This window comes from Urocampus carinirostris, chromosome 11 (genome assembly GCF_059441175.1).
Source record: "Urocampus carinirostris isolate Australia breed hairy pipefish chromosome 11, RoL_Ucar_1.0, whole genome shotgun sequence".
In the NCBI taxonomy this organism is placed as follows: domain Eukaryota; kingdom Metazoa; phylum Chordata; class Actinopteri; order Syngnathiformes; family Syngnathidae; genus Urocampus; species Urocampus carinirostris.
In genome coordinates this window covers 21,905,471-21,929,002 of record NC_142359.1, presented here as the reverse complement: position 1 = coordinate 21,929,002, position 23,532 = coordinate 21,905,471, and the positions used below count along the sequence as shown (strand labels likewise).

Here is a 23,532-nt window from a genome sequence, read left to right as displayed (position 1 = left end):
TTCTTGGTTTTACACACCCCTTAGCGCTGAGCTTTTTTGTAACCTTGAAGGTTTAATACAAAGAGGAGGCTCAAGGGAGGCGCCAGATAAGGGAAATTGAATTCTCTTATCTAAAGGCTGTTCACTGTGTTTTTGCTTGCATGTTCGAAATCCATTGGTGTCTTCTGTCCTAATTTTGAGTGTCTACTAAAGTTCTGGAGTTTAAACTCAACACCGGCTACTGTTTGCCCAGGTGTCACTGTGAACGGAAAACTCATCGGAGCGCCTCCCCCGCCAGGCAGCCGCAAGCTTCAGCGCACGTACTTCAGCAGCATCACGGTGGTGGTGGACCGCCCGCGCCGTGCCTATATCGAGGTCACGCCAACCAAGGTGGTTTTAGACGGGGCTGACCGCTTGGTGTTACCTTGCCACTCGAGCGCCTCTGTGGAGAGCGGCGCACTCTCTGTGGCGATCATCGGCGGGCGAAACGTGACGCTGAGCATCGGCGGAAACATCGGTTTGGTGGTCCTGCTACACCGCTACAAAAACCCCGCGCCTTACCAGACAGACCACCTTGGCTTTTACATCCAAGACAGTGAGGGGCTCTCGCCCAGCTGCCACGGACTGCTAGGTATCTATCAAGTCAGGGCACAGAAAAAACATGATTAGGGCAAATTAAATTAAAAAGTATTCATGTTAAAGCATGTGGATTAAGTGAATGATTCCACAAATGTTTAATGTGTACCACCTAAAACACAGCACAGGTCAAGTTGGTAATCCAGCCTCTCCCAACACACTGAAGCATATCTTGGGTAACCGTCTTCAGTGCTGTGTTGATGCTCTGCTTTAGTTCTTCTATGTTTGCAAAAAGAGAGGAACATGCATCATTCCCTTCACCTAGCCCCTGAGGAGTACCAAGGTGTTAAATCAGGTGAACAAGGTGGCCATTTTAGCAACACACTGTCTTTAACACCAGCACGCCGATCCATCTGGATTACCGACTTGACGTATGCCGTGTCTCAGGCAGTGTGCATATCGAACATTTGTGAGATCTTTGACGTCATCCACATGCTTTCGAATTTCTACTTTAGATTTGGAAGAATACATATTATGGTATTCAGTATTAATACTTTTTGATCTAATATGCTTTTATGCCTTATGTCATTTAAAACCTCTTAACCTGTAGGTCTGGAACCTTTGTGACTCAAAAGTGCCATGAAAGCAAAATATTTAGATTTTTTTTTTGAGAGTCATGCCGTAAATTTTATCCATCCATTCATTATCTTCACCGCTCATCCTCAGTACGGTCGCAGGGGTGCTGGAGCCCATCCCAGCCATCCTCGGGCAGTGAGCAGGGGACACCCTGAACTGGTTGCCAGCCAGTCGCTGGGCACACAGAGACAGACAACTAACTCAGTCATTCACACCTAAGGACAATTTGGCCCGGCCAATTACCCCGGCAAACATGTTTTTTGGGAATGTGTGAGTAAACCGGAGTGCCCATGGGAAGAACATGCAAGCTCCACACGGAAAGGCTGCAGTAGCTTGACTTAAACCCTGAACTTAACCACCCGGACGCCACACCGTTTATTATAAGACAAAATTCAAATAAACCCACTCTCCAGAAAAATGCAAATTTTTCAGAAAATGGTATTTCACTGTGTGACGTTTGATGATCTATTACATAATAATCATGCCAAAGCATGTGTCCAAATCAACAAACACATAAATTAAGATCTGTGTTTCCCTGCAATTACTTAAAATCGTTGAGGTTCATATTGTCAATTTTGTCATAAACAATTGTTTTAAAACAAGAATCACAAAAAAAAACAAATATCACAAAATACTGCAAACGAGAAGGATACTGATGTATTTAGGGAATTGCGCTATGTGTGCAGAGATCTGCCTACCCATACTGCTCAATCAATCAAATTGCTTTGGTTGCTTGCTTGGCGTTTTCCGGTGTCTACAGTTTATTCTGTGTGTTTTCCTCATTACGTTTTTCTCAACAGCAAACATGGATTGTTAATTGAGCTTCCATATAAAGGTATCCTTAGAGACGCATAACACTGTGAGTGTAAACTGCAGTTGAAACCTTGCCCCCACATATTTCGGAAAGTCATCATGGCAGCACCGCGGCACAGTTCTGAGGTCGCGGGAACCTCTTGCGTGAGTTCAAATCCAGCTACCGGCCTTACTGCGCGGAGTTTGTATGTTCTCCCCGTGCTTGCGTGGGCACTCCGGTTTCCTCCCACATTCCAAAGACATGCATTTCAAATTCCGGTCCAAATTGTCCCTAGGTGTGACTGAGCGAGTGAGTTGTCTGTCCCCGTGTGACCTGCAATTGGCTGGCAACCAGTTGAGGGTGTCCCCTGCCCACTGCCCGGAGATGGCTGGGACGGGCTCCAGCCCCCCGCGACCCTAATAAGGATAAGCGGTACAGATAATGAGATGACAGACAATTTGCATCATGTGGTGTTTTGGCATTGCATTGACTAAAAATGGAAAGTTACAAAAAAATTACTATTAATTTTGTTTTATCATTGAGCCAGAAGTACTCATGAAAAGAGCCATAGATGTCTCGTGAGCCTCACATTTCCGACCCCTGGACTAATTTTACTAATTTAAGGCTTCAACTGTCCTTTCATATCCTTACAGGCCAGTTTCTGCGTGAGGAGGTGGGCGTGGTGGAAGGAGATCCCAGGGAGAATCCTTCTTCTGCGCTTCTGAAACTTAAAGGCCGCTCTGTGCCGGTTGTCCGCAAGAGCAGGCGCATCTACGGCGGCGCACAGACCGTCGACTGCTGGTTCGTCAAAAACAATGGCGCTAAACTCTTGGATGGATGCTATGAGGATTACTTGGCGCCCCATATGTTTGACACGAGCGAGGGGCTCCACGTGAGCAACACAGCCTGAGATCCCCAATTTCACCCAAGGACTTTTTAAAATGAGCTTTGGATGTTCCAGGAAAATGGTTGCAACATACAGTACATCAAGGGTTATTTTGGTGTCCCTTACAATTAAAAAAAACACCAAAAATGGACATATTTTCATATTTTGCTGGAAATTTTTACATTGTAATTGTATTACCAATACTTGTTATGTGTAAATAAATACATTTTATGGAGTTGTGATTCAAGGTGTTGGGCGCATTACTGAAAAAGAGTAATCAGTTATAGTTATTAGTTACTTCCTTTAAAAGGAAGTCAGTTACCCCCTACAATTACTGACATCAAAATGTAGTGCATTACTACAAAAGTAACTCCAGTTACAGATTATGATATATACTCGCATGGAAGCTGACCCCCTAAAACTGCTTTAAAATAGCCACATAATATAAAAGTAGAAGAAAATGTTTCTATTTTGTCTTTTGGCTTCAAACCACTCAATGATCTCCTTCTCCATTTCTAGGTATTGTCGAAAACATTTTCTTTTGTGTATTACAAAAGGAAAAAAAAAATCAAAATGACAAAAATTCAGCACACTTCTACTTTATATTCTGTAACCGCGTGTGCCCATTAGTTTACTGTTAGATTGTTGTTCCTATATTAGCCCAGCCCCCTCCCTCACATTCACCACAGGTGACACACAAATAAATATGCACATGTAAACTAACTCCCGGATTTCAGTATTTTATTTTATGGTTGAAAATTTGTCTTAGATGCAAGGACAAATAGTTCGGAGAATATCTACATGAGGAAAAATTTAGCGTCCTCATATTCTGTGCTTAAGACAGCCCCAGTTGTATTTTGTATGCAAACATAAAACACCTTCAGGGGTTGTCTCTTCCGGATTGATAGACATGTGTGACAACGTAAGCGGAGAAAAAGTACTTATCAACTAGAGGACACTGTAATTTATGTGCTGCAGTTATAAAGTAGTGGAATACGGACCAAGATGAAACGACAGTAGAGTTAAAAATATTTTATGAATAACAAATTACAGTACTCAGTTCTGAGAAAAATAATTGTGTTCCAGGGACGTGTTTCCTTTGTAATACTTTAGTCTCAACGCTATTGCAACTTAAACTAAGGGGTTATTTTGGTGTCCCATACAAAATAGACAAACCCCCAAAACTTTCCAATTTTCATATTCTAATGGACATTTTTACATTGTAATCATTTTACCAGTACTTGTGACATGTCAATAAATTTTCTAGTCTTGTTTCATTACTGTTACGCATTTATGGCACACTCTTTTATGATATGGGCAAATTTTTTGAAATTAGAAAAATCCTGTAGTGGAGGGACGTGCAAATTTTAGATTTGCGGGCTGTAATGTGTTTAAAAAAATGGCAATGGGGCTGGGCCAGGAATAAAGTAATGATTGAATGATCAGATTTATTTATTTTTATCTGTCTATATTTAATTTTAAGTTTGTTTATAAATCAATTAATACATACAATTGGTTTTGAAACACCGAGATAAAGCTAAAGTAATAAATAATGCCCTTTTTAAGCAATAAATTTGATAAGAAATAAACTTGAAATGCATTTTTTTTAACTTGCATTATATTTCGGAATTGTCTTGATGAATAAAATAAATTTTAAAAAGGAAGCCATATATATATATATATATATATATATATATATATATATATATATATATATATATATATATATATATATATATATGACCTCCTAGATATAAAAAACTTAATTCATTGAAAAAAAAGTTGATTTGAATGAGCAAAAATACATAAACTATAATATAAACATGCATTTTTTTAAGTATTCATAGGTTAATAATCTAGTTTTCATTTTACATACCATGAGGCTCACCGAAAGAGAGTTGACATGATTGTCATCTTGCTGCTACGCTTACCCAAAAACTTAAAAAGGCTAGGCAAATAAAGTAGAAGTAAAATGGTGTATTTAGGTCACTTTGAGTCTCATTTGTTTGTAAAGTTAAATCAGCTTATAGCTGTATAGCTCCAAGATCATTTTTGTTTGAGGGCCACATACAGAAACTTTTAAAAATTTTTTTTTTACTTTAAACAAAACCCAAATTGTTAAAAAAAAGGCTTTTGGTATATTTTTGTATCTATATTGTCATTATTTATGTTTTATTTTATTGTTTGAACCATCAGCACGGCGGTGCAGTGGTTAGCGGGTGTGCGGCACAGTTCTGTCTGAGGTCATGAGATCGAACCTCCTGTGTGGAGTTTGCATCTTCTCCCCGTGCTTGTTTGGGTTTCCTCCCACAATCCAAAAACATGCATGTCAGGTTAATTGGTCGGTCAAAATTGTCCCTAGGTGTGAATGAGCGAGTGACTTGTCTGTCCCTATGTTCCCTGCTATTGGCTGGCAACCAGTTCAGGGTGTCCCCTGCCCACTTCCCGAAGATAGCCGGGATGGGCTCCAGCACATCCGCGACCCTACTGAGGATAAGCGCTGCAGATAATGAATGGATGGATGGATGTTTGAACCATATTTTTAAGTATTTATTTAATTCTAATGATGTGATTTTTTTTTGACATGCACATTAATAAAATGATATTCTGCATATTAAATATTGTATACAGGACTTTGAGCTGAATGCCGCTGTAAGAAAATTGATGTACAAATACATTTTGATCTGATGTAATAGTAAAATACATAAAAATGTTTTTGGTAACAATAAAAACCCAAATATGTTTTACATGTAAAGAAAAATGACATTTTACTTACCTTTGGTGTGACGTGATGACATAAAAAGATGACTAGGGTATACATATAAGAAAACGAATGAAAATAGAACAAATAGAGCAACTCTTTCAAATTCAAAACTTGAAAGAGTTGAAAAACTATTTAAGCTAATACGTATGTCAGCATGCTACTCTCACCTGGTTGCCACAGCAGCACACTGTTACTAACCCCTAGGGGTTAGCAATGAATTAACACACACTGATCTCCCAATCATCAGGTAGGGGTCCAGAGAGGGATAGGAAAACCCAAAATGTTGAAAGAGACATTAAAAACAACCAAAACATGTCTGAAGCCACAAAAAAAAAATCTTTATACAAGCCTTTTAGGGGAATAACAAATACTTCAAATTTCTATATTCTTTAGAAAAGTATGATTGTGTCATGTTTGTCCTCCAGAAACCAGATAAATTTCCATTTTCAAACATTTTTAAAATAGCATCAGGGAGCCACTACGGCACACAGGTAGCTGACCACCAACCTGCATTCTAACATCTGCCTTGAGGAATTCACCAACACAAAATCTTTTCATATGTCAGTCATCTTTTATTTTTGGCCACAAATTACATTCAGCAAGGAGTACCATTGACCATTCCCAAGGATCAGGAATTGATATAAATGCTTGTGAAAAACTGCTAAATATTTGGTCCAACTTAACAATAAATAAAATCATTGGTAAAGTTCAAGTCTTGAAAAAACACTGTAAAAATTAAATAGTAATTTAACATTAGCTACTCTTGAGTGCCATTGAACAAATATGAAAAGTTTGTGCTAATTAGCACAGGGGTCTGTAGGCGAGCTAACATTCAGTTGTCAACTCATCCATACCTATGTACATGTTTCACAAATATTGGAATTTTCTGCATTCATTATTATTCATTCTCTATGGTGACAATATTTTTTTCACACTCCGATATGCTGCCTCAAAAAGGTAGATAAAACACAGGTTTACATTAGCTTACCACATTTCGTCAAAAGATAGTAAAATAAAAAACATCATATAAAGGTAGCAAAATAGTATTCCGTTTACATCACTCACAAAAACAAAGCAGCCTTTCATGCTTTCAAGTAAAAGAAACGAGAAAATACCACGTTACAATACTCTTTTAAAGCAGGGGGTCTCAGGTAGTCCCTAAAGACAACCTAAGTAGCTGGTTCTGAAAATGGGTCATTGTGATTTTCTAGGAAGTTTAGCCAGTGAATCTGTATTTTAACCTCTAGAAAATTACAACCTGGTGGCAACATAGAAATAATATTGTAACATAATAATACCATGTTTTAGAAATGCTGGTAGCCCTTTGCTCTAACCAGTAAGTAGCTCTCAGCTTCATATAAGCGGGTGACATATGCATTAAAGGGACAGTGTGTATTATTTAGCCCCTCTAGTGGTAAAAAGGGGATATTATTTCATATAATATTAATTTAAGTAATTAGCAAAAATACATGAACTATGATATAAAAGCTCATGTGTACAATACTCGTAAGTCGGAAAATTTGCATTTGTTGTACATAGTACCAAGAGGGAGCTGACATAATATTCTGTATCTTGCTGCTATGGGTAGCACAAAAACACAAAAACCTCGTCAACTAGAGGTAAAAAGAAAATTCATTAAAAAAATGAATATTTATTTGAATAATAAGTAAAAATACATACAATACTTTAGGTCAAAAAATTGTTATTAATTTTACATAATATTAGAAGCTGACATGATTCCCTGCCATCTTGCTGCTATGGGTACCCCCAAAATCCCAAAACTTTGTGAAAGGCTGTGGGGGGAGAATGCAAAAAAGAATGGTGCTGTTTAGTCACTTTGACTCTCCGGTGTTTGTATTTTCTTTGTGCTTTTTAGCACTCATTTTCAGTTGCACTACATAATACAGTGACATCTAGTGATCCAACAATACACACTGTCCCTTTAGGAAGTCATAATTATGGGATGATGATTATATTTCTAATATTTTTTAACCGACATTGAAAACTGCAGGTACACACATATTTTACAGTTAAAAGCTATCTGAAAGAAACACACAGCTGACATCAAATACTGACGTTACACACATATTTTATGGTTACAAAAAAAAACCTATGTGATCTTTCTTGGAGGTATTCGGAATTGCCGCAGGGCAGCACTTCCTGGAAATTTGGCGCCCTTGAATCAAAAGTTGGACTTAAAGCATCTCTCAAAAGTCCCCATGACATGGTGCAAAACACATATTCTGCATCAAGTGCATTTTTTTTTCCTTCATCATGGTCCCATCAATTTGAGAGCTTATGTTTCCATTTGTAAGCGTCAGTATACATCTTTCATGTTTTGTGTGGAAGCTTTAGACGGTGCTGGCTTCACACCACCACCCAGCTGGGCCTCACTTGTGCACCTGAGTACTGCACAGCGGGCAGAGCTTCCTCGCCTGCATCGTCTTCACCCTCGTCTGTGTCCGTCTCCACCATCAGAAGAACCTGGGTGACCAGCAGAAACATATATCCATCCATCATCTGCACCGCTTATCCTCAGTAGGGTCGCGGGGGTGTTGGAACCCCTCCCGGCCATCTTCGGGCAGTGGACATGGGACAATCTGAACTAAGGACGATCAGGCCGACCAATGAACCTGACATGTATGTTTTTGGAATGTGGTAGGAAACTGGAGTGCCCTGAGGAAACCCACACAAGGCCGAGGAGAACATGCAAACCCCGCACAAGAAGGTTGGTAGCCTGATTTGAGCCCATAACCTAAGAACTGTGCTGCAGAGACGCTAACTGCTCAACTGTGGTATACATTCGTAACGGGTGTAATAATAACTTTTGTTTTATTGAAATTCCTGCTGAAATATGTTGTATAGTTTCTGTATAAGTGTCTTGCAATGATGAGTCCAACAGTGCCACCTGCTGGTATGTGGTAAGGTTTGGTTTGGGCCTTCCACTTTGCGACAGGAAGGTGGGGGGTTTTGGCAGTCTACAACGAGTGTGATTGATGTTGTCAAGCTGTTTGGATTTATTTTCGTTTTGTTTCTGTCGCCTTTTATGTTAGTTTTGCCGGACGTTGCATATTGTGCTAAAATGCCAATTCCCTTTATAGAGATCAAAGCCAACAGAGAAGCTTACCACGTGTTATGTTGTGACTCATTCATTTGCAGGTAAATTGTACCTGTTTTTACACTCATTATTGTTATTATTTCTATTTTCACATATATATAAAAAGGATGATGTTGGTTGAAATTCAGACTAAAGAAAAATATATTGAATTCATTGTAAACGTTAAAAAAACACTATACGTATTTTGTTAGAATGGATGTAAAAATGTATTTTATGTAAACTGAAAAGAAAGCTCTTTGATATGTTTTGTGGGCAGTCTACGACGAGCTGCCAACGAGATCAAAGCCAACAGAAAAGCTTACCACGTGTTGTGTTGTGACTCATTCATTTGCAGCAACTGTAATAAAAACCTCATCATCCAGTCCAGCGTGAATGTGGATCTTTGGTGGGACAGGTACACCGCGGTTACACATATATACAAATTATTGGTATCCAAATAATGTTAGAGAGCAGCCATATACAGTCAATAGATAGGGCAAGCTAATAATTAAGCTTGTTATTATTCTAACCATTATCAAGACTATTGTTATCGGATTGCTGTCACCATTAAATTTTTTAAATTCATTCAAATCTAGATCTAAATTTATAAACAAACCAATGAGGTGAATAAATATGTTGGTGATGATGGTGAAAGCTAAACAAAAACTTAATAGATGGAGATGCAATCACATAGAGATAACTTTTAATAAGAACACAAAACAGAAATTTCTGCACATTTCTCAGTTCGGGCAGACAAATGGGAGTTTTGATGCTGGAGGTATCTGGCTCAAGCTCCCGTACTTTATCTTTTTAATGCAAAGATCAGGACACTCAAGAATGGTGATCCTGCTGCCTGGGGGAGGACCCCCTAAGGCAGCAGGTTCAAAGCTACACATAGCAGTCAGTTGTCACAATGAGCACCAATGAGAATTATTGTTATTATAATATACTCATATATAGTATGCAGAGAATGGATGGAGACAGTAATGATAATGACGGTGGAAGTGATGTTGGTGATGATAATGATGACGATGATGATGAAGTGACTGTGCATCCACAAAACTTATGTAAATATGTATATTCTTGAGGTGTTTGTCATATGTAAATAAACATGATGTTTAGCAATAAAACACAATTATTAAGGAAGTGAGGTCGTATCAAATAAGCATATGCTTCTTCCTATTCCTTTTCGGACAAGTTACGTTCATTGTTTGTTAATTGTTTTTTGTTTTTTGACGTGTTGTTTGGTTTTACTTTTGTAAAGTTTTATTCATTCATTCATATATATATATATATATAACTTTTTGCGTGTTATGCAAGTACTGTACTTTTTTTTTATAAAACAGTTTCAAGGCGCCCTCTGTCAGACTAAAGTGGTACAACAAACATGTCCCCTTTAAGTCACAAAATTCAATGCCCTCTTATTTGCAGGGAATTCACGCACTAAGTGGTGCGAAGTCGCGTGACCCAACGAATCCGCAATGAAATTAGTTGCCAAAGCGTTTAAAAATGTATTTTAATCGATTTAATTTATTTATTGTTGCAGTCCTAAGTAACCCCTTATCTGCTTTGATTGATTATTTAGTATGTGCTTGATGATTTCAAAATTTCCACGACACCCTAAGTTACCAGCACTTATTGCTTACAGGACCACCAAAGACGAAAAAAAACGCCAGCAAACCTTACCCGTGATTCATCATTAACAGCCCAAGGTAAGGGATCACCCTTTTTGGGCGTGACGTCGCACGAGTCGTCCAGGCTCTTCATGTTCTTTAACTTCCTCATCGTCAAGCTGTCGACCACCCAGAACATGACCGACTGGAACAAAACAGCAGAAAAGTCGTCACAGAAGAGATACGGAGCTCAGGATGCTGCAGTGGTGACTTACATTGACGATAAAAGGCACAATTAACATGACTAAGACCAGCTCCATCTGCGGGCTCGCAATGTATCCGAGCAGAACCTCCTGCAACTGCAAATGACAACGCAGTCAGGTTACGAGGACTCCTCGCTTTTTTCCTTTGTAGATCATTCGGGAAAATAGCATACTTTGGACCATCCCGGCACGAGCAACACCAGGCTGATGGCCCCTTTTTCCAGAACCATGATGAGAAGGTACATGGCGCACTGGCCCAACCATGCCGCCGCCTGTGGTGGTTCACCTGCAACATAAATACAACTTGAAAAATGTGTATCAAAATATTCTATATGTGATACTTGTCAATACTGTGCCCATATCAATTAAAAGCCATGTACAGTGACTTGGGTAACTATTTGGCCCCCTTGAACTTTATGAACTTTTGCCACATTTCAGACTTCAACCGTCAAGATATAAAAATGGGGCAGCACGGCGGAGCAGTGGTTAGCGCGTGTGCGGCACAGTTCTGAGGTCATGGGTTCAAATCCAGCTATCAGACTTCCTGTGCGGAGTTTGTATGTTCTCCCCGTGCTTGCGTGGGTTTCCTCCGGGCACTCCGGTTTCCAAAAACATGCATCTCAGGTGAATTGGCCGGTCCAAATTGTCCCTAGGTGAGAATGTGCGAGTTGTCTGTCCCTGTGTGCCCTGCGATTGGCTGGCAACCAGTTCAGGGTGTCCCCTGCCCACTGCCCGAAGATAGCTGGGATGGGCTCCAGCACACCCGCGGCGCTACTGAGGATAAGCGGTGCAGATAATGGATAATGGAAAATGGATATAAAAGTGTAATTTCTTGTGAAGCATCAACAATAAGTGGGACACAATTATGAAGTGGAACACACTTTATTGGATATTTTAAACTTAACAAATAAATGAAAAAGTGGGCGTGCGGAATTATTCCGCCCCATTGAGTTAAAACTTTGTAGGGCCACCTTTTGCTGCGATTACAGCTGCAAGTCGCTTAGGATATGTCCCTATCAGTTTTTCCAAATCGAGAAACAGATATGTTTGCCAATTCCTCCTTGCAAAACCGCTCAAGCTCAGTGAGGTTGGATGGAAAGCGTTTGTGAACAGAAGTTTTCAGTTCTTTCCACAGATTCTCAATTGGATTGAGGTCGGGACTTTGACTTGGCCATTCTAACACTTTGATATGTATTTGGTGAACCAAGGGCACACAGGAAAAGACAACTCTCTTGCTCATTCAGACCTAGGGGCAATTAACCTGACGTGCATGTTTTTGGAATGTGGGAGGAAACCCACGCAGACACGGGGAGAACATGCAAACTCCACATGGGGGAGACTGCGGTAGCTGGGCTTGAACCACCCAGCTGCCATATGATAAATTCAAGATTATGAATTATAATGGACGTTTATATGTCCAAATAATGTACATACCAGGCTTTGTGTATAGTATTTGGTTGGCTCCGAAATGCAATAACAACAATAATAACAGCACAATTCTATTTTGACCATCCAGATATTCGCACAACACGTGGGAAATTTGAGCTCCCAACTGTTTACAATTCAATGCTCTATCTTTGATTGAAAATACAAAAAGCATGAGAATGTACATAATATGTACCTGCGTGCCATGAAAGTTAATGCCGATAATGTCATTTGATTTAGCTTTCATCAGCTACATGCTAGATGTCTAGTGGTCTAGTGTTTACACAGTAGATTTGGGGTTTTAATAATAATAGTGATAATAATATCAATGATAATAACGATTATTTTACTCAGACATTAAATTGATCCTTATTACAGAAAATTTTGCAGATCACTGGTTTATCGTGTCAAGCAGTAGCAATACAGATGTGGTGCGCATATTAATACACTTGCCTACTTTTGTTTAAGTAATTATTATTGCACAGTTTCTTTAGATACTATAGATTTATTTTCACTTTTTAAAATGTCCCTGTATGATCAGCTTGACTGAAATTGCTGATCCGAACAACCAAAGATTTGTATTGGTAAAACTTGAAAATGATCAGGGGTCCACAAACTTTTTTTATTCGACTGTGTGCACTTTCCTTGGACAACAGCGAACACAAGCGGCTGAAAGTAAAACTGCAACCCCGCTGCTGCAAATGCACTCCTGCTTTTCTATCCCAGCGCATCATCTTCTACGAGAACTCACCGTATTCGCCAAACCTAAGCAGGGTCCACTGCTTGTGTTCCACCAACTTGGACACCAGTTTGACACCCAGCCAGATGACCAGCATTCCAACGGTGGCATCCAAAAGGAAGTTCATCAGGTAGCTGTAAACGACAACAAAGTAAGCAGTTAGGACACAATTTAAGGATGCTAAAGAAATGATGGCGCTCAACTGACAGTGAACAAGGGTCTTCTTTAGTGAGCGTAGACAGAAACACGTTTGCAAAGTGGATGAACAGGGCGGCAATGGCCTGCTTGGACGTGTCGAAAAACCTGAAAAAACATTTCATGTCAGAAGTTTGGGTCAATTTCAACATTTGACGTCACTTTAGGTCATATTTTCTACGCTTAAATGTGAAGAAAATTAACATCTCTGACCAGATCCTCCAAGGTCGGCGGATACCTGCAGGTTCCCGGAACCGTTTAACTGCAAAACAAGTGACCGAGGCTTAGATGAGGAGTTCTAGAAAGTATGTTTGAAATAATGTAAAGTTTTGATTAACAACGGAGGTTTAGAGATATTTACAAGAGGAAAATTATATGGAACAATAATTATTTGGTGCTCTGCTGTTTTGTTTCTTCAGTGTTGATATTATTTTACTAATCCTGAAACGTAACTGCCTCTTAAAAATGCTATGCTTGCAAATGTTATTTGCAAATAAGACGATTTCACATAACTGAATTGTCAAGAACCGGAACAGGGAGAACCCAAATGCGGGACGTTTCTCACACAAACTTTTATTTTACGGGAAATGGGGCAGTCATGCACGTTAACCCAAACACCAGTGATTCGGTGATCGTTGGGCGTAAGGCGTAAGACAGCAGTCTGGCGTGGAATGACAGGAAGAGGCTGACGGGATCGATAACAATTGCACGAGCAGATATCGGACAGATGGGATCGATACCGGACAGAACGGGACAGACAGGATTGATTTCGAAACTGGATATCGAAATTAAACAGGACAACCTAGACGGGAACGAAACTGGAGATCGATAAACAGGACAAAAATCAATAGGAACGATACCGGACAGGAAACACAGGCAGGAAACCGGACAGAGTCAAAGCCCACGTCTTGCGGGGCAGAGGTTTGTTGACTGACTGACAAAGGGTGAGTGAGAGCACTGAGCTTAAATAGAGGTGCCAATCTGTCTATGAGCCGCAGCCGGCGCCACATGGGTGGGGCCAATTGGACGTCATTGCAACCGTGACATATTTGCACTCTTATTCCCCAAACACAACAAACCGCTTCTCACAGGAATTGGAACATTTGCTAGTCAAGCTAGCCAATCATGATGGCTGATAGCCCTGCAAAAAAGTCAAGTCAAGTAATGATTATTTGTATAGCCCTTAATCACAATGAGTCTCAAAGGGCTGAACAAATCACAGATGATTACAAACTACAGACTAATATTACACCATCCCCCCATCTAAAACCTACATGAGGGCACGGAAAAACTCTAAAACAAACAAATAAAGCAAACAAGACAAAACTGAAAAAGAAAAAAGTTAAGTAAAGGGAAAAAGGAAACATGATGGAAAAAAAGGAAAACAAAAAAAACGTAGAAAAAAGAATAAAAAAAGAGGAAAAAAAGCAAAGAAAAAAGAAGTAAAATGCTAGTTAAACGGAGCACAACAAGAAGAAAAATATTATATATATTCTGCAAAGAGCAACTAACTGTTCCTGCAATACAATTACAATGAGTCACTACTTAGTAACCAAGTGGAGGCTCATCGATCTCGCTCGGCCTTGGGGTCCCCGGCTGCAACCCCGCTCCCCGTAACTTGATGAAATCACTGCTGAGTATTGACCTTTGCCGACTGATAACACGCACAGGCACACAGTGAAAATTCAAGCGTGCATGGGATGTCTTACGAATTGCACGTGATGAATAGGTTTTGTTTTTCAGTGCTATTAAATTAAGCAACACAGCGGGGGAAATCTTTTCTGAGTCGCCGTACATTCCGAGAGTCAGCTGCTGCGGCATCACCGGTTATTTATCAGACAGTCAGTCATTGTTCATGCTAAATGCCGTCTTGACAAAACGAAAAAAAACTATTTTAGCGTTGAATTGCGTGGACTTGTGTGACACCTGCAGCCTCTGGGGAGAGATGGTTAAAGAACAGGATATCGAATAAGGAAGTTAAACATGTCTCAAAAGTATATTTCACTGGGTTTCACACAAATAGCGCTTTCATACAAGCACAATAACCCGTAAAAATAGTAAAAACAATGTTTTTTTTAACTCCTTGTTGCACATACTGACTGTTGATCTACCTTCTTCAGGGGTCTCACACAAGCATCCCAGGGCCTATTTGCGGCCCACTGGATGAGAATTTGAGGCCTTGATTAAAAAGTTAAAGGGACAGTGTGTATCATTTGACCAGTAGATGATGTACTATTTTGTCGTACAACCGAAAATGAGTGCTGAAGGTGACTATAAAGCACTTATTTCTTCTATTTCTTTTTTGCCCAGCCTTTTAGCAGTTTTTTTTCTTTGAGGTATCTGTAGCAGCAAGATGGCAGACAATTATGTCATCTTCCTCTAGGTGAGGCTTATGTGATGTAAAATAAATGGAATTTCTCGACCTATGAGTATTTTTAAAATAAACACATATTCATGATAGTTTTTATACTTTTACTCAGGGGCCGGATCAAGACTTCATGTTGTGAGTTGGGCCAGATCAGTTAAAAAAATATTAAGCTTTGTTTTTCTGTACTATGCTTTATCATTCGGCCTGCATTTGTAGCCTACCCTACTTACAATAATCACAGATGATAATGGATTTTTTTCGATAGTAAGTATAACAAACAATGAAAAATATACATTTTCAGGTTTGGCATTGAATGTGCTGACAATTTGTTTATTTACAGTTGAGTAAATGCAGCTTTACATCTGAACCAACCCACCACAAACATCACAAACACAAACAACTTCAAGTGGGAGCTATGAAGTAAATAAAATCTGAATAAAAAATATGAGTTTTAGCAGTGAACGGGCAATAACATCTGATCAAACGACTAGGGTGGGCAAAATAACAGAGAGAAAACACTTATTGTCTTTAACATGGAAACAGACTAGACGTCCGCTTTTGTACACCTTTATTGCCCTCTAGCAGCTGAAAGGAGCATTTGGTTTGTATTTATTCAAGACAAAAATCATAACTTTCGATAGAAATAAGCTCAAAACCTTCTTTTTTACGTACTCAGAAATTTGCGTCGGGATGGATGAAGTCACCAAACAGGTCAATGTATGTTTGACATGACTGACTTAAATATATATATATATGTACATAAATATGTATGTATATATATGTATGTATTTATGTAGATAGATAGATAGATAGATAGATAGATAGATAGATAGATAGATAGATAGATAGATAGATAGATAGATAGATAGATAGATAGATAGATAGATAGATAGATAGAATTTTTTTTCCAATTTTTTAATGAATTTCGTTGTTTACCACTATGAGGCACTGAATAATATAAACTATCCTTTTAGCTGATTACAACTTGATTCATTACTGATTCGTTGATTTATTTTCAGATGAATTCTCCATGTTTTGTGTGGAAACCCCGATTTGCCTCACCCAGACCCTATCTCCGGCGGCCCTTGAGTTAGAGACCCCTGATCTACTTGAAGAGAACTGAACAGCAGCGCCTCGCTTCTGTGGAAGCTTAAAGTCAATTGGCAGGATTTCTAACAAAGAGATTACCTCTAATTCGACTCTAAGGTTACTCAAAACACTCAGAATTTGCCTAAAGGGCAATTTTGTTTATCCCATGAATCACTCATTGTGCTGCAATTTCATTTAGCGTGTGCATAAAGTAACATCCGAATTTGCAGACTTTTTCAACGGGCCTCTTGAGATGTCTGAGGGGAAACAAACGTAAACAACGTGCCACGTGTGCACGTGTCGTTTCCAAATGATTGCTTTCTTTTTGTTAGTTGGGGGTGACACACATGCATTATTTATGAATTGACTGACTAATGCCACTCACGCATAAGTGTGCTGAAGGCAACAATGGCCAGAACTCCTTGGATGAGAACCCCGAAGCGATCCGTCAAGGCGCCGTTGTCGCATCCGTGCGGGTTGGCCATGGAAATGTCGCTCATGTTGCTCACCTCCAGCTCTTCGGCATCAGACAATCTCCTCACCAACAAAGAACTGCTATTCCCGAACGTTTCCATTGATGCTGGCGACCAAAAAACGCAAAAAGGACAAAAGCGCACCTCGTTCCTAAACCCTCCGATGTTTTTTTTTTGTTATTTTTATCAACCGCAATGTTAATGTCAAAACATAGCCGCAATCTAAAATTGGAGCTTGATGTTCAGAAAGGGTAAATTATAAGACAACAGAAGAATTTATCCAAGTGGGTTTTCTGGCCCAACGTACATGTTTATCTTGAGGAAGAAAACAACCATCAAGCAGCAGTTGCGCGAAAGGAAGGTGCAGCATCCGGTTGCTCCGTGTCAAAATAAGAATGATTTTATTTTCTTAGGAACTGTCGGTAGACAGCAAGATAAACGTTATTCACAAAGTAACGTTAAGAGCAAGGGTCGCCAACCTTATTGAAGCTGAGAGCTACTTTTTTGCACTGATTAGGGCGAAAGTTTGATAAGCATTTCTAAAATAAATTTTGTTTTTATGTTATTACAAATCGAGTTTCCAAGAGAAAAGCTTTGATTAAAACATGCCACTGTTCTAAAATAAATAAATAATTGAATAAATTAATTTTAAAAATAAATTAAAAAAAGAATACATAAACACACACACACACACATATATATATATATATATATATATATATATATATAAATTGTACAAATAACATAAAATTCCTTGCACCGCTTATCCTCAGTAGGGTCACGGGGGTGCTGGAGCCCATCCCAGCCGTTTTCGGGCAGTGGGCAGGGGACACTCTGAACTGGTTGCCAGCCAGTCACAGAGACAGCACGCAGACAACTCACTCGCTCATTCACACCTAGGGACAATTTGGACCGGCCAATTAACCTGACATCCATATTTTTGGAATGTGGGAGAAAACCGGAGTGCCGGGAGGAAACCAACGCAAGCTCGGGGAGAACATGCAAACTCAGCACAGGAAGGCTTTGGCAGCGCAGTGGTTAGCGGCAGAGAGTGCAGCAGTGTGCGGCACTGTGGTCATGAGATCGAACCCTCCTCCAGGCACTCCGGTTTCCTCACACATCCCAAAAACATGCATGTCAGGTTAATTGGACAGTCTGAATTGTCCGTAGGTATGAATGAGCAAGTGAGTTGTCTGTCTCTGTGTGCCCTGTGGCTGGCAACCACCTCACTTGCTCATCGGAGCGTGTTCTGAATGCGGAAGTGGATCTTTTGGATCGTAGCGGAGTTAGACGGAAAAACAGGTCGTTAGGACGGGAGATCAAAATGTGGTCGGGGTCAAAAAACGGGTTGTAGCCGGATACAACCAGGGAAATCAGGAACGGATGAGTGGAAAACGGGCAACAAAACGGGGCCGTCAGAAATGCTTGCCTTGTGAAAACAGAGGTTTGCTGACAAACTCACAAAGGGAGAGTGAAAGCACTGAGCTTAAATAGGTAACCAGGTAACCGGTAACCAGCAGCAGCTGGCTCCAAACGAGCGGGCACAGGTGAAAGTAATGAGTAACCATGACATCCTCAATTTGCGTTTTACATTACATTAAATTTTCATATAAGGGAGCCAGATCAGTTAAGGAATGTCAACTCCAAATATTTAGCTTTGTTTTCCGGTATGCTTTATCAGTCAGCCTACATATTCTAATCACAGATGACAAGAGGTCGTTTTTAAACACAACCAATTTATTCCCAAACAATAGGGAAAAAAGTTTTCGTGTTTGGCATTAAGTTTGTTAACTGGTGTATTTTAACAGTTCAGTGAATGCAGATTTACACCTGAACCAACTCACCATGCTGTACAAACCCAATATCGACATCTATTGGCTGCGGAGAGCATTTGGTTAGGATTTATTTATAAATTCCCAATATTTGATAGAAACCTAAAGATTTGCATCCTCTTTTGACATACTCAGAAATGTGTGGTCTGCTGGATTAAATTATCCATCGGGCCTGATCCGGGGGCGTTTGTTTGACAGGTTTGTTTTACATGGTTTGCGAAATGTGTGGTGGGAGACCATTTTAATTACAAAGATTAACGATTGGTCTGGTTTGAATCGATTTCTTATTCAAAAACACTTGCCAATACCTTCCAACATATACTCTGGGTTGTAAAAGATGTGTAAATATGTATTTTGATACATTCCAAAGAGGAAACATGGCTTTAGTCTAGGCGCCGCCAACCTTTTTAAAGCTGAAAGACACTTTTTTTCTCAGTGATGAGCACGATGGGTTACCAGTTTTACATGCATTTCTAAAATAACATGTTATTACTATTCTGTTACCAAGTTATTACTATGTTGTTACCAGGTTGTTATTACTAGAATAGGCTTGGTGAACCACAAAACACCATGCAAGCCAGAATTCAAAGGTCCAAGACAATCACAATGATCCAAGATACATTTTCAAAAGCAGTCCTTGGACTACTCAAGTGATCTTAGGGGGCACTACGTTGGTGACCCCTGGTTTAGTGTACTTGTATTTAAAACAACCCGTTAACTCGCAAGACTTTTTTGTGTTCTATAATTCTTCTCTCTTTTACATTTCGATGTTCATTTGGAAAATTTCCAGTGGTCTTTTAATCGTTTGTTGCTGCGTTTTTGTGGCGAATTAAAGTCTCACTGTCTAATATTTGACCCTTGTAGGTCATTCTATTGTGTTGTGCAACTAAAAACGAGTGCTAAAGTGGCCAAGGAAAAATACGAACTCAAAGTGAACAGACCACACCAAATTCATCCAATTTTTTTCTTTGCCCAGTTTTCCACAAGGTTTTTGGTTAGTTCCCTCTTGTTATGTGAAATAAATACAAATTCCTTGACCTAACAGCATTTTAAAAAAGCATGTTAATATAATAGTTATTTTTACTCATTATTCAAATCAATATTGCTATTTTTTATAAATTATCCTTTTTTTTTAAGTACTATGAGGCGCTAAATAATACACAATGTCCCTTTAATTAAAACAACAACACAATGTTCAAAAATGCAATTTCTGGATGTATGTGCTGTTAAAGTTATAAACAATAAACAATCCTGGTTAATATTTTGAATAAATTTAATGATTTGTCATAGGTGTTCAATATTTAAAAACAAAAACAAAACAAGACTCATTAGGGTGTAAAGTAGGCCCTTTAATCCGCTGTTCGGAGTAAAGGCAAGCCTCTTGAAGAGCAGATTAATAGCCAAATACGCATGCGCCAACCATCTGTTCAACCTGCATGTTTGCTTGCACGCTAACTCTTTTTTTGTAGTGTCATTTTCGGCCTGTAGCCACTTCCTGAGAACACTTACTTCGTCGCTTTGATCAACAATTTGACATGGATTACATTGATTTCATTGTATTCAATGCTATCAAAATTACACTTATGATTAAAAATAATGTATATGCTTTATTTTAATCCATTTGATAATATAATTTATTGGACTATTAAATTGTACAAACAACATAAAATTACCTGCGCTGCTTATTTTCAGTAGGGTTGCGGGGGTGCTGGAGCCCATCCCAGCTACCATTGGGCAATGGGCAGAGGACACTCTGAACTGGTTGCCAGCCAGTCGCAGGGAAGACAGACACAGACAACTCACTCGCTCAATCACACCTAGGGACAATTTAGACCGGCCAATTAACCCGACATACATGTTTTTGGGTGTAAACCGGAGAGCCCGGAGGAAACCCAGGCAAGCACGGGGAGAACATGCAAACTCCGCAAAGGAAGGCTGGTAGCTGGATTCGCACCCATGACCTCAGAACTGTGCGGCGGACGTGCTAACCGCTCATCTGCCCACATAGAGTTACACAGAAAATCAAAATCCTGTCAGGAGAGGAACGGAAAAAGGACCCAAGTGCGTTACATTTCTCACAAGTTTTATTAAAGGAAGAGGAACGGCTGTGCCCACGATCCGGAGTTCGCTAGGCGCGGGAAGCAAGTCGCTCTTGTACTCGGATTGTGATCCGAACACGGAAGTGGATCTTCCGTAGCAAGCGATGGTGGTGTCAAGGACGGAAAAACAGGTTGATAGCCGGGACAGGAGAGCAGACGTGGTCGGGATCAAAAACGGGTCGTAAGTCGGGACGGAAGAGCAGACGTGGTCAGGATCAAAACGGGTCGTAGCCGGGGACAGACGGGAGCAAAAACAGTACATGTGGGAGTCAGGGTCGAAAAAGGCTCGCCTAGTATTCACTGAAGTCTGACAAAAGGGGACAGACAGGACTGGGTTCAAATACTGACAGGGAGCCAATCAGAACCCGCGGTAGTTGGCGCCAAATGAGCGGGCACAGCTGAGTCACATCAGTAATCAAGACAAATCCAAACAAAAAGAGGGAACAACAACATACCTGTGAACCGCAGCCAGTTGCTCACCTTATTATTGATTGCACTTATAAACCTTATGAACACAAGGTGGCACACAGCAAGACAGGCTACGTAGAATGAAAACAAAGATAATTTAGGTGAACAGGTTTATTTTATTTTCCTCCCCAAAAGATAACAAAATAAATAAGAACACAAACTGTTCTTTTGTTCTTAGTCATTTGAAATTTCCCAATTTAATTTAATTGTCTTCATCGTCTTTGATGTCAATCTTGTGATATACAGTATGCATGGTGATTGGACATTACATTCCAGGTTAAACACGTAATAAAGACTTGAAAGAGAAAAAAAACATAAAAGACCGTCATTCTAAGTTGGTAAAATATCTACAAAATGGTGATTAGAGACTGGTCTAAGTTATAATAACAGTGCAATGAAAGAATAGTGCATTGTAACAATAGTGCAGTGAAAATAAGCGCAATAATATTTAGCAGCAACAAAACAATTAGCAGGAACCAGACAATTCTAAATTTATAATTTACCTACAATAAAAATGCTTTTGCGATACGTAGCAGTGAAATGGTAAATGGTCGGCATTTATATAACGCTTTTCAAGTCAGTGAAGACTTCCCAAAGCGCTTTACAATGTGCTTCACATTTTACCCATTCATACACTCTCACACACACACTCACACACCAATAGCGGCCGTGCAGCCATGCAAGGCACCAACCTACTTATTGGGGGCATTAGGGATTCAGTGTCTTGCCCAAGGACACTTCGACATATAACACAGAGGAGCCGGGAATCAAACCTGCCTTCTGAGCTAATGCCGCCTTGAGTGCAGAATTTCACAGACTGCCTTTACTCTATAGATTATTTTACTCTAGCAGAAACTGACACTATTTAGTTTAATTTACAACAAAAAAAGGTAAGTTTAAAAGAAAACCTTGTCAAGAACCACAACAGGATCAGGACCCAAATGCGTGACGTTTCTCACACAAGCCTTTTATTTTACGGGAAATGGGGCGTCATGCACGTTAGGCAGCAGTCTGATGTGGTATGACAGGAAGCCAGAGGCTGACGAGATCGATACCAATTGCCCGAGCAGATATCGGACGGATGGGGTTGATACCGGACAGGACAAGACAGACAGGATTGATATCAAAACAGGATATCAAAATTAAACAGGATAAACTAGACGGGAATAAAAACGGGGGATAATAATAAACAGGAAAAAAACAGACGGGAACGATACCAGACAGGAAACGCAGGCAGGAAATCGGACAGAGTCAAAACCGACGTCTTGCGGGACAGAAATTCGTTGATGGACTGACCAAGAATGAGTGAGAGCACTGAGCTTAAATAGAAGGAAAGCCAATCTGTCGACGAATCGCAGCTGGCGCCCCACGGGCAGGGCCAATTGAGCGCCATGGCAACCATGACACTTCTTTATTGAACAAGCCATCCCCTACAAAAAAATTGACATAAACAGTCAAATACTACACATTTTTTTCATTTTAAAGGGAACATAAAGTGCTGTAGAATAAAGAGGAAAACAAGCAAAAAAAAAACAGAATAACTAAATAAAATAAAGTTTAAAAAAACGAATTAATTGAAAACATTTTAAATAGTATACAGGTGGATTGGCCGGTCCAAATTGTCCCTAGGTGTGAATGAGCAAGCGAATTGTCTATCCCTGTGTGCCCTGCGATTGGCTGGCAACCAGTTCAGGGTGTCCCCTGCCCACTGCCAGATGATTGCTGGGATGGGCTCCAGCACCCCCGCGACCCTACTGAGGATAAACGGCGCAGCTAATGAGATGAGATGAGATGAGACGTTCCCATACTTCCTATACTCAATGGTGTTGTCGTCTGCTACCACTGACATAGATAATCCAGATTAGAGCCAGCATGGGCCAACAAAATAAGAAAAGGAGTTTCAAAGAAATCCATACGGAAATTGTTATACATCTTGCAAAAATTGAAATTATCAAACAACGTATAAGATACAGGGAAAACTTTTTTTTTTTAAAAGCACTATTATTATACGCTTAAAAGGACATATATATATATATATATATATATATATATATATATATATATATATATATATATATATATATATATATATATATATATGTTAGGCCCGTCTCTGAGCACTATCTTGTTTGCCGATTCACACTGACAGTCTTTTATCTTATTTTTCTCTTTTCAGTCTTTATTACATGTTTACCTTGGAGTCCCATTTCTAATCTCGTTGCATACAATGTTTCTTA

At 39.6% G+C, this 23,532-nt stretch overlaps 2 protein-coding genes across 2 annotated transcripts in view; one reads left to right on the top strand and one right to left on the bottom strand.

Annotated features, from left to right (window-relative positions):
• The window catches only part of itih5 (inter-alpha-trypsin inhibitor heavy chain 5), a 28,585-nt gene extending 24,454 nt beyond the window's left edge, over nucleotides 1-4,131 (top strand). The window contains exons 13-14 of the mRNA XM_088347199.1: nucleotides 233-610; nucleotides 2,638-4,131. Coding sequence (XP_088203325.1) covers nucleotides 233-610; nucleotides 2,638-2,894 — 635 coding nt within the window. The 3' untranslated portion in view covers nucleotides 2,895-4,131. The remainder of the gene's footprint in view (nucleotides 1-232; nucleotides 611-2,637) is intronic.
• Nucleotides 4,132-6,183: 2,052 nt separating this feature from the next.
• tmem110l (transmembrane protein 110, like) lies at nucleotides 6,184-17,234 on the bottom strand. The gene is made up of 8 exons (XM_088348353.1): nucleotides 16,809-17,234; nucleotides 13,180-13,228; nucleotides 12,979-13,074; nucleotides 12,784-12,905; nucleotides 10,781-10,893; nucleotides 10,620-10,703; nucleotides 10,418-10,549; nucleotides 6,184-8,118 (listed from the first exon to the last, which is right to left on the bottom strand). The coding sequence occupies exons 1-8, from the start codon at nucleotides 16,996-16,998 to the stop codon at nucleotides 8,002-8,004; spliced, it is 903 nt and encodes a 300-aa protein (XP_088204479.1). The 5' UTR covers nucleotides 16,999-17,234; the 3' UTR covers nucleotides 6,184-8,001.
• Nucleotides 17,235-23,532: the final 6,298 nt, after the last annotated feature.